Source organism: Toxorhynchites rutilus, chromosome 2, assembly GCF_029784135.1.
Source record: "Toxorhynchites rutilus septentrionalis strain SRP chromosome 2, ASM2978413v1, whole genome shotgun sequence".
Lineage (NCBI taxonomy): Eukaryota > Metazoa > Arthropoda > Insecta > Diptera > Culicidae > Toxorhynchites > Toxorhynchites rutilus.
In genome coordinates, this window is record NC_073745.1 from 131,998,421 (window position 1) to 132,013,530 (window position 15,110).

The 15,110-nt window shown below is 38.9% G+C and overlaps 1 protein-coding gene across 2 annotated transcripts; it reads right to left on the reverse strand.

Moving 5' to 3' along the window:
* Positions 1–225: 225 nt before the first annotated feature.
* On the reverse strand, positions 226–9,978 carry LOC129769754 (equilibrative nucleoside transporter 4). 2 transcript variants are annotated; one of them, XM_055772207.1, is made up of 8 exons: positions 9,875–9,978; positions 8,991–9,558; positions 2,775–2,929; positions 2,513–2,716; positions 2,246–2,460; positions 2,083–2,189; positions 1,788–2,023; positions 226–1,730 (listed from the first exon to the last, which is right to left on the reverse strand). In XM_055772207.1, exons 2-8 carry the CDS (start codon positions 9,167–9,169, stop codon positions 856–858), a joined length of 1,971 nt encoding a protein of 656 aa, XP_055628182.1. In that variant the 5' UTR covers positions 9,170–9,558; positions 9,875–9,978; the 3' UTR covers positions 226–855. The 2 variants fall into 2 exon arrangements, with proteins under 2 accessions (XP_055628182.1, XP_055628181.1); XM_055772206.1 differs by lacking the exon at positions 9,875–9,978 and having other exon boundaries at positions 8,991–9,752.
* Positions 9,979–15,110: the final 5,132 nt, after the last annotated feature.

Genomic DNA, 15,110 nt, shown 5'->3' on the forward strand with positions numbered 1-15,110 from the left:
TTATCTTCGACACTTCACTAACTCGTAAAACGTAGTTCAATGGCGTGCCGTTTATTTCGTTTCCACCGTGAAGTGTATTCGAGAATCAGGCCCTAAGTTTCGTGTTCAAGCGTCGCGGTTAGCTTAACTGCCGGTAAGCTCAACTTTTGCGTATACGATGAACCAACAGGGATGTCAGTTTGTTTATGGAAAACACTTTTTCAGTAGATTAAAATATACTATTTTTTATTAATTATCTTGCTTGACATTATTTCCTACGGTTTCACTTTTCACGTTTACAGCAGCAATCTTTATATAAATATGCGCTCGCTCTCCTCAAAATTCATGCTCCCAACATCTAGCTAAAGTTATTTGTTTCTTCAATTATCGTGGCTGGTACAATCCCATCAGTTCTAAACATTTACACTATATGCATTACAGTGTCCGTCGCATACCCTCACGTACATTCATTACGTTCTAATAGGAGTATTATGTTACAAAAATGATAATATCAAACGCCATGCACCGGGCGCTCGTATCAATTTGAGTACCCAAACGGTCTTAAGATGTTTCAAAGGTAGAAGGAAAATATCAACAAAGTAGATGAAAAACAATATGAATTTTAGTTGATTAAAGCTCTTCTATTTTTTTTTCTTGTTGTCTCGGTACCCAGCATCGGGCGTTTTGAGATATTGTGGAAGTAACATGTGCTCTATGCTCGAATATACGACTGCAGCAGTCTTACAACGTGGAAATCCAAATAAGCACTTTAGCATAACCATCCATTTTCGTTGGATAACATCATACTATGCATTATAACCATACTCCGAGCACACTTGTCCGAACTAGACCATACTGGAACCAGCAGCCCTGTGCCTAACGAGCCGTAGTGGAATCAAACACTGACTGGGTTGCATTATATATTAACTTTGTAGCTATTGTCACTAAGTTGTTTGCATCCAACGGACTAGTATCTTCTAATTCCGCACTAGTTGAGAATGCGTTCAATATTGTGGATGATTGCGGTAGCACTGAGGTTACTGGAAATGATATGCTGCTGGATACTTCTGGAGAAACGGTTGAGGTGCTTGATTGTAAGATGGCCGATGATAAAGTCGTTAAGACAGCTGCTGCAACAGTTGTGGTAGTTGTTGTGCTACTAATACTTAAGTTATTAAATGGTGGCTGGTTCGGCTTTGGTGGAACGAAGGGATATTGTGGGCAAGGATTGGGCAACTGGGGACCTAGCATTGATTCGAAAACATATCCCACTAGAGAACCAGCAGTCAAACCAATGTTGTATGACAGCGTCATCATGTTACCGGTTACTTCCTTCAGTGTTGCTGACACCTTATCTGGAGCTAACATCATTGGCAAGCTGCCAGCTAAACCATTGGTTACCCCAAGAGCTGCGGTGAAAACGAATGCTGATGCTTCTCCCGCGATTACAGGTTGTTCTCGAGGCGAACAACATAGTAATATTAACGGTACAAGTAACGCTCTCAAGCCAGACATCAGGATCAATTGTCTTCGAGACCAACTGTACGGAACTGCTGCTAGTAATTTGCCTGCCACGTCGGAAGTATTGAAAGTAAACATCAACAGCACGGGCATCCAAGTACCTAGATTACAGGAGATGATCTCTGATTCTATTCCAGGATAAAGAGACAGTGTTACACAATACGCTAGAGCAATACAAGCCATATACGGGTAAATCGCATGAGCAACCTTCCATCTCGACTCAAGACCATCTGTAATGAAATGCGTACTTTAATTTCTCGAGAGTTACAAGTAATAATCCGCTTTACTTCGAAAGCTTCCGAAGCGACCAGAACTACAAATATCTGGAGTCATCACGTGCTCAACTTTGAAGGCAACGTTCGGAACATCGTTAGACGCTGTAACAGACGTTGGTGTAGTTATTGGACGATTCGTAGTGTTGTTATTTGTCGTCACACTAGTTGTAGTCGATGTTAAATTGTTTATGTTGGTCTCAAGAACGTTTTCACCTCCACTTGGGTTCGAAAGTTCATACACTGGGTTACTAAGAAGATTTTGGGTTCATTAGTATTTTACAATGCTGAATAACAAACATATGTATACCTGAAGCTCAACGTAGTGGTACCAGGCGGAATATGAACCGGAGGGCTTGATTCGAGTGCCAGTACTCCGTACCGTGCATTCGACAGTTCGCCTTCTATAGTATCGCTCTGTAAATAAACAATTTAGATATTGCATAAAACTGGAAATATTATTGTAACTCTACCAGTGTATGTTCATCATCAGGCCGTAGAACAATTTTGGCACAAGCCTTCATGTGATATCGCACGAATGGCGAATGAGTTGTTATCGAGTGCAGTACATAACTAAACGCAATATATACTGTAGACGTTAAGAAGAATATTGCTGTTGATGCGCGATCACTTTTAATAAGCAATTTAGTTACAACACGATTCGAGGATACCAAGAATCCGGCGATACCTATGGAAGTAAGAAGTTTGAATAGGTGAACCATTGAACATTCCCGACTTACTTTCTCCTGCCATCACTGCTTGCGTGTACTGTTTCGGTAGCATACTGGCGAATCCATAGAAGCTGGACTGCTGTATTGTACACCCCATCGCTACCAGCGAAACGGCAGCCAGATTCACGGAGTACGCCGTTTTCGCTGTGAACATGTGCCATGCCACCTCGCAAAGGGCTACAAATACTAGGGTAGTAAACGAAACCGCGTAACCTTAATGGAATATATGAAAATTGTTATAGTTTCCAAACAATGATGAAAATTTACAAACCAAATGCAACACGAACGCGGAATGGCGCCAGCGACAAAAATACGTTGTTGAGCAGTACAGTACAAAGGGCTACGATGATGTATGTCATGGACATATCTAAGGCGACAGATTGTCCAGGGAAACGAGACTGCCAATAGTCAGCTGCAATGATGAAGCTGTTGGGTAAAGAAAAATAATGAAGATCAATTTCATCGTATAAAGGGTGTGTCACATCAAATTGCATCACGGAAAAAACGCTGTAGAAATTTATTTTTTAGGAATTATATCTTCAGCTTTCGCTTATAATCAGATAAGAGTGTATAGATCACGTTGGCCATGCTTCACTGTCAATTTTTCGTAAATTTGGAAAAATGTCGTCGAACGAAAAAGAGCGTCGTGAATTAATCCTGTGCACTCATTTCGAGAATCCGGAGTTGTCACATCGGGACATCGGTAAGATGCTGGGAATCGTCCAATCCACGGTCAGAAGAGTACTAAAACGATACTTCGAGAACCTAACCATCGACCGGAAGGTGAAGATCGGCAAAAATGGATGCTCCGTCAGTTAAAAAGATCACAAGCGCGTATTTAAGCAGTTTAGACGTGATCCGAAAAGTTCGGTCCGGGATGTCGCCAATAAGCTGAATTTGTCAAGTTCATTCGTCCAGCGGACCAAGCAGCGGGAGGGTCTGCGTACATACAAGGTTCAGAAGGCTCCTAACCGCGACGAAAGGCAAAACATGGTGGGGAAGACGCGAGCCCGGAAGCTGTACACCGAAATGCTGACGAAGCCGCATTGCCTGGTAATGGACGACGAAACCCACGTCAAAGCGAACTTTCGTCAGCTGCCGGGCCTGTTGTTCTTCTCCGCAGAGGACAAATTCAGCGTCAAATTCGCAAGCAGAAACTATCCAAATTTGCCAAAAAGTACATGGTGTGGCAAGCGATCTGCTCTTGCGGAAAGCGGAGCGCCCCCTTCGTGATGACCGGCACGGTAAACGGGCAGGTTTACCATAAGGAGTGCCTACAGAAGCGCTTACTAACACTATTGAAGCAGCACGAGGGCCCGACCATCTTCTGGCCGGATCTCGCTTCGTGCCACTATTCAAAGGACGTGGTGGAGTGGTACGAAGCCAACGGGGTCACCTTCGTGCCAAAGGAAATGAACCCGCCCAACGCACCGGAGCTTCGCCCAATAGAGAAATATTGGGCGATTATGAAGCAGGCCCTCCGGAAGAACCCAAAAGTTGTCAAATCGGAGGCGGACTTCAAGAGAAAATCGATTTCTGTTCAAAAAAAACTACAACCTGACGTTGTACAGAACCTTATGGACGGGGTAAAGAGGAAGGTGCCAGCATACGGGCTTGGCCTCGAAGTATGAATAAAAAGAAAATGCCAAAAGTTGTTTAATAGTTTTTATTTTACTGTCTAAAATTTTCAAAAGGATCGGTCTACTGGGCGAATTTCTACAGCGTTTTTTCCGTGATGCAATTTGATGTGACACACCCTTTACTCGTATATCGCGAAATTAAATATGAAAATGATACATGAACATTCGTTATTTTTCCATACACTTATACACTATGCTCCATAACTATAGAACTACTAATCGTTTTTAATTACCACCTTTATTAACATAAAAACAAAACATTCAAGATTCTAAAATAAGAGACGAAACGATGTATCGGGCATGTTCTCAGCCAAGTTTCTCAGATAAAACTACTCGTTGAAGCATATATTTATAGAACGAACTACCCCCATAAGCTCTCGAATGAGTTTGGAGCTGGTGAACAAGCTGGCCGGTACAGAATATGAAGCCCCGTTCAATGAACATACCATGGTCATCCGACACTCATGAACTAATGCGCTATTATGTTGGAATAACATATGCATTAAAAAATGGACTAATTTCAGATGGCTATCTAACTATTCCTCAAATCCTACGTTAATTAATCCTACTACGAAAATGCATCGATGCCCTATCGAGCGGCCTTACGACAGTTAGCCGCAACCTTAGTCATGAACGATGAAAGGATAGATATCGATACGCTCTTCCGCTCTTTCGAGGCCTTGGCAGTTAGCTGTTTATTGAAGTAGATCCTCCTTTTGTGGTTCGTCCAAAAATTCATTCTCTTCTCGTTGATCACCAGCCACAAGGACCTCCTTCGGAAATTTAATGCGGGAGTTGCCTTACAGCGTCAAGTAGGTCACGTAATTCATTATGACTACAACGTCACGCTTCGCTAGAAAGATGTTTTTTACCAACACCTGGCGCTCCCTCTGAGTGATTGCCTGCTGCACAGACACAGTCGGCTTCAACTGACGCTTCCCTATAAAAATATCCATTCTGGCCAGGTACTCCTTCATTGTTTGGCCGGTTGCTCTGACATCCGGGCCAAAAGAGCGGAACAATGATCCCACTATCTCTTGGTCTTTCTCTTCACCTTCATTACTTCAGAACATTACGTAGCACCGTCAGGCGGCCCAAATCAGGCTTGCGCTCAACGCTGACACCTTTTTTTCAGAAGGGAGATAGGGGGAATAGCCGGACTGGCTAGATCTGTTGTACACGAAGTGCCTCACGATGTCCAACTTCATCGCACCGGGGTGGAGCTGACTGTACGAAAAAAGCTTCGAGCGTAGTTGATTGTCTGTTTTTGAAATGGCTGTTACAGATTAACCGATAACGCTGTTGAATTAGTTGATTTTTGATTATTTGACAGATTTTGACAGGAATGTGACACATTTCGACAGATAAAATTTGTTGAAATATGGTACAAGTAGTGCAAACATCGAAAATAGAAAAAAAAAGTCGACTGGAATATTTAACGTCTGTTAGTACGTGATCAATTTAAAGACATTTGGCATCAACAATTTTTCTTCGAAAACTCCGATTTCCTTTACTCTCCCCTTGGGTGATTTTTCGATTTTCAAAAAACTCAAACTTTGACCGCTTTGCGCCACTCTCCCTTAAGTCCGATTGTACTGAAATTCGGCATAGGGTGTTTTTTCGAGGTGGTGAACATTTTGTATAGGGTAACTTTTTGAAATTTTAGGGTCGATTTTTTTCCATACATTCATTGGCACCCTAAGCTACACGTTTCAATAAGAGTTCAACCCATTATCATAGTTCTATGATTGAAATTGAAATATGAACGTTAGGTTCGGTTGTATATCCACATTGTCATCATGTTCTAGTAGTATACAAGTATTAAGTGCGATGAATGACTACAAGCCGAATAGTATATAAATCGATCTGGCTATTACTACACTCTTTTAGAAAGGTGGTAGATTTAAGATTAATCACTTATTGATCACGACAGAGTATGACTACGAACAATTATCGTCAGTAAACATCAGATTCGCCTGACTTTACTCCAGGTGACAGGTCACACTTCCGATTTTATTGTGGTACGCCTCGAAATTTTAGTATTACCTCTTCATCAAAATGTTTTGGTAATCCTGAAATGAGCGAATGGTTTACATGGTTTTGTGATAGCAGCTGAAGGTGGTTGGGTCATGATTCATTCATTCCCTAGCGAGAACAATATACATATTGATCACACGTCAAAATTTCTGTCCTTATTGTCAATACACTTGCTGCTCTGAGTATGCATCTCGAAGGTTCTTCTTCTTTCTGATCAATAGATATTTCAACCTTTAAAGTTTATCGGCTCTAGCCTTGAAAAAGGTCAATTAGAAAAATAAAACCAACCTGCTAGCGTGGGGGTCTTTTTCGTAGCTGATAAACCTTGGGCAACGCATAAACAACAAGGACGGGTGCATGTGATGCAAAAATATACGAGCAATCTTCACATGAAGGTTGTTACGCCACAATTATCAAAATTATTTGTGAAGCCTAAAATTGTCTTTTCCAAGTTTTTTCTTTAGTGTATGAATCCATTTTGTTTAGTTAAATCTGGTTTTTTGATTGCCATAATAATGGGGGTAATGAGGCCACCGGAAGAATATTCCCATTTTCTGCGCCCACATACCGCAACAATCACCGTTTTTCGAAGAATATTGTAGCTTAACTTAATTTTTTTAAAGATAGCAAACAGTTTGAACTGAAAGAATTCTAAATAGTACATTGTTCATTATAAGAAAAAAAAAAGTAAAATCGAACATTTTTTGGTGTGGGGTTTAAGTGGTTACCTGGTGTGGGTAAAATGGACACACGTACATATCATTCTAAATGGGTTAGATGACTGAAATACAGGGTGACTTAAAAGCAGTGTCGTCGAGTGAAGCGTTCTCACGTTTGTAAATGGAATTGTAGTGAATATTTGAGTGATACCTTCTGATCATTAACTCATTCTTCATTTATTAACTCATTAGTGTTGAATTAGCATATGCGATATGCTGCCAAAATGCAAATTAAATCATCCTCTTGTAATGATACAAAGTCTGATGTTGAAATATGGGTTACCTGCTACATATGGAAGTGAAAAGAATAACAGAAAATGATTCAGAGCTTTGTCAGGATTGGCAGTGTCTTAGAATATCAACAAATATTCACGAGTAACTAATATGATTTTATTTCATTTTTTTTCAGCTTGTAACAGACTGCCCTCATTATATTGATGACAAAAACAAACGAGTTCATTTTGTTCATATCGCTGATACATGAACAAATTTGCTATAATGAATGAATGCGGCATTGAGTGGGGTTCATAACTTCGCTGTTTTTTATACTTTGAATATTAAAAGCAACAAATTGATATTCATCACATTCGAAATAATATTCGTTCTGGCTTTGATTTTGAGACAAAATAAAAATTAAAAAATTTAGTCAGGCTAGACCATTTAGAGAACAAAAACGCCAGAGTTCAATGAAACGAACTTTGCAAGAAATCGCGCAGGATTTTGTTTGGCGAGACGGTAATAACGGCATAAATAAAAACCAACCGCACACAGCTGCATCAGGTTAAAAACAGTGTTGGAAAAAATCATCTTCGCTAAGATCAAATGCATAGATTTTCGAGCTAAGTTGCATCGAAAACCTATATATTCCAAACGAAAATTAAAATTTCAGATCCAGGCAACCATTGAATATGAGCAAATGAACTTTTGTCCTTCAATATGTTTTAATGTTTTTTTTCCAACCAGTGTCATTTTCATTTTGATTATCGGAAACGTCAGAACTGAATTTCATTTCAGCCAACTGAATATCAGCTGTTGTTAACTTCTAACCTGAGGCTGCTGTGTGCGGTTGGGTTTTGCAGTTGCTGGTTGCCGTAATCGGAAATACCTTATGAAATTCCCGATGTCGCAAATGACTTGACGGTAGCTAAAACCACTCGTTGTATCCATTCTGCATATGCCGTTGCTACCGTCTCGCCAAATAAAATTTATTTTGAACTTAAATTCACTGCCAGAACGAATATCGTTTCGGATGTGATGAATATCAATTTGTTGCTTTTGATATCCAAACTATAAATAACAGCGAAGTTATGAACCCCACTCATGTCACATTCATTCATTATAGCAAATTTGTTCATGCAACAGCGATATGAACAAAATGAACTCGTTTGTTATTGTCATCAATATAATGAGGGCAGTGTGTTACAAGCTGAAAAAAAGTTATTTACACTGGAACAAAATCATATTCGTTTCTCGTGAATATTTGTTAATATTCTAAGACACTGGTTAAAAGTAAACAACAGCTGATATTCATTTGGCTAAAATGAAATTCAATTCTGGCATCTTGAATAATCAAGATGAACATGACACTGGGTGGAAAAATAAACTTCAAAACTTATTGATGAACAAAAGTGCATTTGCTCATATTCACTGGTTGTCTGGATCTATCATTTTGATTCTCGTTTGGAATATATGGTTTTTCGATGCAACTTAGCCTGAAAATCTATGCATTTGAGCTTAGCGAAAATGATTATTCTCAACACTGGTAAGAAGTATTATGTGTGTACGATATATACCCCTATTTAAATTTTTACACATGCAATAAACTATTGAATATCTACTGACGAACTCTATTTCGCGAACATTACGAGCAATAAACAATATTCTGAATGTTCTTGATGTTGTCGTATGCATATTTTATCAACTAACGTTGTCAAGGTTGTTGGATTTATCACTCAAAAATTAAAATATATGAAAAATAGAGCTTTTGCGATATGTGAATATTATTGAAAACCCAAATAAATAAATTAATAATTATAACAACAACATATGAATTAAAAAATTGCAATTCAAATATTTTTACTCAGCACACACCTGTTATATGGCAGAACGAAGCCGACGCCGGCAGTCATCAGTGCGAAAAACACCAATTTTTTCCGGTCCTTCGGGGGACCACCACCTTCCATTTCTGGACTGTCAGATGCATCGAACGCTCGTCGCCCCTCTAACGGTTCGTACGATGAATTTCCACCGTTTTCTGTGGCCTCCATCATTGTTCCTACAATTAATTGCCAAAGATATCCGGAACAATTGCACAGCCAATAATCTGTCCCTGTTCAACGAACTACTAATCTAATGGATTCCGATCACTCAGAAGGAAAATACAAGTTTTTCTTCAGATACATAGTTTCCTATCATGCATAAAATCGATATCAAGAAGAATCTCTTCGTGTCTAGGTAACTTCATATACGCCTTCCCTCAGCAAATTGTTTTCCATCTTGATACACGAGTGCGAACTACTTGTCGTATTCTCAGTCTTCAGAACTCGAATATCGCACTATACACCTCATATTAATCTTTAAATCACTGTAAATTGTATTCAGAACGAAATGCAATCCACTATTCTGACCGCACCGATATGTCTGCTAGAAGTATACCGTGCTGCAAAAAAGGTGACATAAATCTTGACCCTGTGCGCATGTAGCATTCTCCGGCTTTTCTCCACTCTCGTTCAGAAAACAGGGAAAACACAAACAGAATTTATGCTGAGAGATCAAAACAGAGAATGCAATTTTCATTCAGTTTTTGCTTCGAGTGTGCGATCTCGGTGAAACTGGTTGATATGTGCCGCGCAGTTGGATACAATCCAACGAACAAACGTTAGTGGATACTAATTTCACGCTTCGCCGTTGATAGATAGTAACAGCATTTATATTTCTACATCAACTGAATTGTGTTTCTGAAATGTGTTGTTAACCTGGTACAATTCTTAGTTATGTTTAGTACTAAAGCACTGGAATGAATTCTAAATTAGCTATGTTTTGTTACGTTGATACACATTCACTGAAACGCTAGCATCCGCGTGATCAGACAAACAATGATAAGGACGATCTTTTGGTTGATTAACTTGGTTGATTAATACATGTCATTGCGATAAAGTGGTTTCTGTTCTTAGTATCAACCCACAATAAACATATAAACTGCACTGCAGTTTTTGGCGTAAAAACTAGAGACTAGTAACTCGGGACTTGAAACTGCAAGTTTCTCATCTTTCTCACGAGTCCGCAAATTCAACATCGTTGTGCTGCAGGAAGTGTACTGGAAAGTTTAGATGGTGCGATCGTTTCAAGGGGGTTCTACCAGAGATGCGGCTACACACATGACCCGGGAAAAGTATTCGTCATGATGGGGGAGTCGCATGAACGAGGGAATAGTGGCGGTACAACGAAAGAATGTGCAGATTGAGGATGCGATGCGGCCACTTCTTCAACATCAACATAAACAACGTCCACAGCCCCAATCTAGATAGTACCTGAGACAGCTAGAGCTCGAATACGATCGCTGCCCAAAACACGACATCAAAATCGACATCGGTATCACAGCTGATAAAATTTTTTTTGACTTCTCTGCAGTATTTTACGAACGCCGTAATCTCTTGGTGAGAATCTCAGGAACTACCAGATTGGTAAGTTTCGTGGATTTTAGAAGTTCACCACGAGGATGTTTCGCTTCACTAGAAACTCTGACGTCTCTTTAAACAAGGAATCTTCGAATTTCCAAGGTTTTTGGAGTTTTCAAATTTTTTGGTTTTTCCAATTCCCACGAGCTGCAAAGTAAAGAAAATCCGCCTCATCAGTGACACGCTTAGTGCAGTAAGGGCAGAAGTTCTGTAGAGGGCACCCTGGTACTCTGAAGGATCTGAAACATCGAAACAATGAACATATACAAATAATTCAGAGTAATGTCAAACATAATACCTAGCTGTTGTCAAATGTCAAAATGTCAAAAATTAAAATAAATATTTCGTTTTATAAACCCATGTCCGGAATAAAAACACATCCCGAATATGATTTTAAATCCGGACGGTTTAAAAATAAATGATAAAATTTCTTATTGTAGGGTATGTTAAAGTATGGAATACGGAGCAAAGATTTTCGATCTGGGAAATCTTCGGTATACAGGACGGCTTCGATTATATACAGCCTCCGATTTCTTTTTAAACGGTTTTATTCAGCTTAACCCGTTTGTATGTGCGTGGATAACTTTGTAACTGTGTATGTAGCGCTTCCCCACATTAACAGAGTTTTAACCCCCTTCCTGCTGACCGATTGATCTAAAATTTTGGAACACCGCTTTATCTCTGCAGTCGTCATAAAACTACATACTCCATGATATTTAAAATCAAACATGGCAGCCGCTACTAAATGGCGAATAACATATTTTCTCAATACGGGTATCAAATGAAAGGGCGTGACTAGTAGAACACAGTTATTCATGAAAAATGTAAATCCAGAATGGCATCCACCACAAAATGGTGATATATATATATTTTTTTAATGGTAATATATATATATATATATATATATATATATATATATATATATATATATATATATATATATATATATATATATATATATATATATATATATATATATATATATATTTTCCTAAGCCCCATCAATGTGGGTATCAAATGAAAGCGTTCAACTAGTAGAACTCAGTAGATCAAGGGTTCAGGATCAAATGTGCCAACTCTGATCATTTTTATTTTTTATAACAGAGTGGTTCACGTAACACAACTTATGGAGTATCTTTAATATTTCAAATAAGAACTTGTGTTATTTTATAGGGGTCGATATTCAGACCCCGTCGACCCCCAAAATCAATTTTCGTTTCTGTCGACCCCAAGGGGTCGATATCGACCACTTTGAGAAACCCTGCAGTAGATCATGAAAAATCGTGGGGCATATGATGAAACAACTAACTGTGAATGATGGAAATTCGACGTGCTTCACGATTTTATTTTAGTCTTATCAATGCCCTAGAATGAAGAAGGGGGTGTGATAACTACTAACTGCTACTTGCCTAATTATTTTCTAGCTTTTGGTACATTATCTGTATTATTATTATGTTTAATCACAACGAAACCTTTTAACCTACAAAGTTTTTTGCTTATTTTATTTTCTAATTTTTAGTACATTATTTGTATTATTAGTATATTTCTCTACAATAAAATCGTTCAACTTTTTTCAATTTCAATTTTCTTCAGAATAGGGGGTCTTCGTAGCCACTTGGTTACGCGTTCGCTTACTAAGCGATCGATCATGAGTTCAAACTCAGGGCCCTCAATTGACCATCTTTGTGTTGTTATAGAATAAATACGTTCACGCAACCATCATCAGCGATGGAGATCGATCCACGGTAGAACAAAGATCGATTCATCCATACAACTGCTCTGCTCTGCAAGAAACATCGGGCTGCTGTTCTATAAATAACTCAACAATGATCAATATTAACTGTCTCCGCTGTCCGGTCTGCTGAACAATGGGAGAACAGATAGAATACCCTTACGCCTAAATGGCTATTATAGTGTAATTTACCATAATGTAATGGAACAGAATGCCTAAAACGCCTAAATGGCTACTACTACTACTGTGTAATTTAAAATTTATAGAAACATAAACATATGTACATGTACACGATAAAAACCCGGCTCTGTTACAGATAAAATGCTAATGAGCCTAATAAATAAATAAATGAAAAAAAAAATTCTTCAGAATATTTTCATAATGTACTGTATTATATTAGCCAAATCATTTCATTTGATACCCTTTATTTATATTTATATAATTTATATAATAAATTTTATTTATTTATATCCCTTTATATAATAAAGGATTTTTTTTTCTTTTATTATATTGGACAAGTGGGAGTAGGAGATGCGACCTAAATAATAATATTAGCGCTTCTTAAGAAGACATATATGGGGAACATAAAATTAGGGTCTCGAATAGCTAAGATATCACGAACTGGCATGCGTGAGTATACTCCTTGAGCCTCTGAATCGGTAACCAGATTGATTCTTTTATCGCAAAATTCATTACATGACCAAACAACGTGCTCGATGTCATGATATCCTTGACCATAAGTGCATAAATTGTTAATAGCAAGGCCTATGCGGAAGAGATGCGCATGATTGGACATCAATCTGGACATAGTTCTAATGAGCTTTCTGTCAAGATCTAACCCTTTAAACCAGGCCTTCGTTGAAAGTTTAGGGATAATAGAGTATAGCCATCTTCCAAGCTCATCTCTGTTCCATTGGTTTTGCCAACTAGTGAGTGACTGCTGTCGTGAAATGGAGAAAAATTCCCGACACGCTATTTGTCTTTCAAAAACTGTGCCCTGTATACTACCCATTTTTGCGAGTGTATCCGCTTTCTCATTACCAGGAATAGAGCAATGGGAAGAAATCCAAATGAAAGTGATTCGAATACTTTTATCAACAAGAAAATACAATGCATCCCAAATTTTGATAACAAAATATGATGCTTTCGTCTGTTGCTTCAAGAATTGAATGGCTTGTACACTGCTAAGACTATCCGAGAAAATAAAATAGTGATCAGGTTGTAAGGACTCAATGGTCTTAATTGCATGATATATTCCAGCCAGTTCGGCAACATACACTGAACAAGGATCTTCAAGTTTATGGAAGCAAGTGTAATGTGACCTATTCGGATTAATGTTGTTCATAATGTAGTGTGTTCTCCAAGTCAAGCCATTCAGCTATTTTGACGTAGGACTACGTCTTTTATTTCTATACCGGGGTGTAAAATCAATGTTTCGAAAACGAAAGCGTTACACTGGAGACCGAGATTTTGAGCGTTAATAGCTTCTAAATAACTGAACAAAATGGTATGATAAACACTTCATTCGAAAGATAAAATGTCTACGTGTTATATACTTGTTACTTTTTCATCCAAAAACTTGTTTCAATAGCCTCAAAATTGTTTTCAAAACAGGCTATTGAAATCACCAATCGGTATATAAGCGAGCGCCGCTCGGAAGTCCACTCAGTTATAATTGAGCAGTGATTAGAGCATGTTGTCGCTGCTGTGGTGGAGCTGGTAGTGAAGTTCATCATGAAAGCGCTGATGAATGGTGTCACCAAGAGACTTTTGATGCACCTTAGGCCAGAAGGGAATCCATCAGGAGGAGAGTGATGCCACAAACGGTTCCGTTTGAGACATCGGAGCAGCCGCCGCACACACACATACACGCGCGGAACTTTTCTCGTTTGGGTGTCATCCAGCATCTAGAAGATTCCTGAAACGCATTCAGTTTGGAACTGTGAGGAATCGCAGAAAAGCCGATCCATCAGAAGAAGAAGAGAAGACGACCGAGAGAGTATACGTGCGGAACTTCTTTCGTTTAAATGCCATCCAGCATCGAGAAGATTCCGGAAATATACTATACTTGTTGAAAAATAATCTGCCAGTTCCCCATGGGAATTGAAAAATACATTCATGCGAAAGAGTTTTTTTTAATGTTTTCTAACATATAACGCTGCGACCAAATACATTTGGTTTTGTGATTTTTCAATCAAGTGCAATTAACAGATGCTTTACATATAACATATAACACTGCGACCAAATACATTTGGATTTGTGATTTTTCAATCAAGTGCATTTAGCAGGAAAGCTTTTGAAGATTATTCTTCCCCATCAGTAGGATATGTTCGTTTTCAACATTGGATGCGCGCGCAACGGAAAATGTTTCGCATCGCGAAAAACATAATTTTCAATCGATTATTGCTCAGTCGCCGAAATTTTCAAACTCAGAGAGTTCATTCGCCTCTAGTTTGCCTTCCAAATTGCCATCGTAAACCACACCTTCTTTCGATACAATCACGGACAAAAACCATACTTGAGCGATATTCTGGTGGTGAAACGCATTCATTTTTCGTGAGGACATCGACAAGACAACATCGTTATTGAACGAGCTGAACGAGCGGAACGAGCTGGACGGCGAGGGATCGAGGGATTCATCACCTGGCCTGACCTGACCTGACCTGAAACACATTCAGTTTGTTTCGAACTGTGAGGGAGCTCAAAAGAGCCGATCCATCAGGAGAAAAGAAGGCGACCAAGAGAGTACCAGTATCGCAAAATTGGTTCCGTTTGATGCATCAGAGCACCCACCACACACAC

Coding starts and splice junctions, on each gene's coding strand:
- LOC129769754 (XM_055772207.1), bottom strand. CDS start 9,169: ATGATGGAGGCCACAGAAAACGGTGGAAATTCATCGTACGAACCGTTA. Junction 2,717..2,774: donor CCGCGTTCGTGTTGCATTTG/GTTTGTAAATTT, acceptor TATTCCATTAAG/GTTACGCGGTTTCGTTTACT. Junction 1,731..1,787: donor TCGCTTCGGAAGCTTTCGAA/GTAAAGCGGATT, acceptor ATTTCATTACAG/ATGGTCTTGAGTCGAGATGG.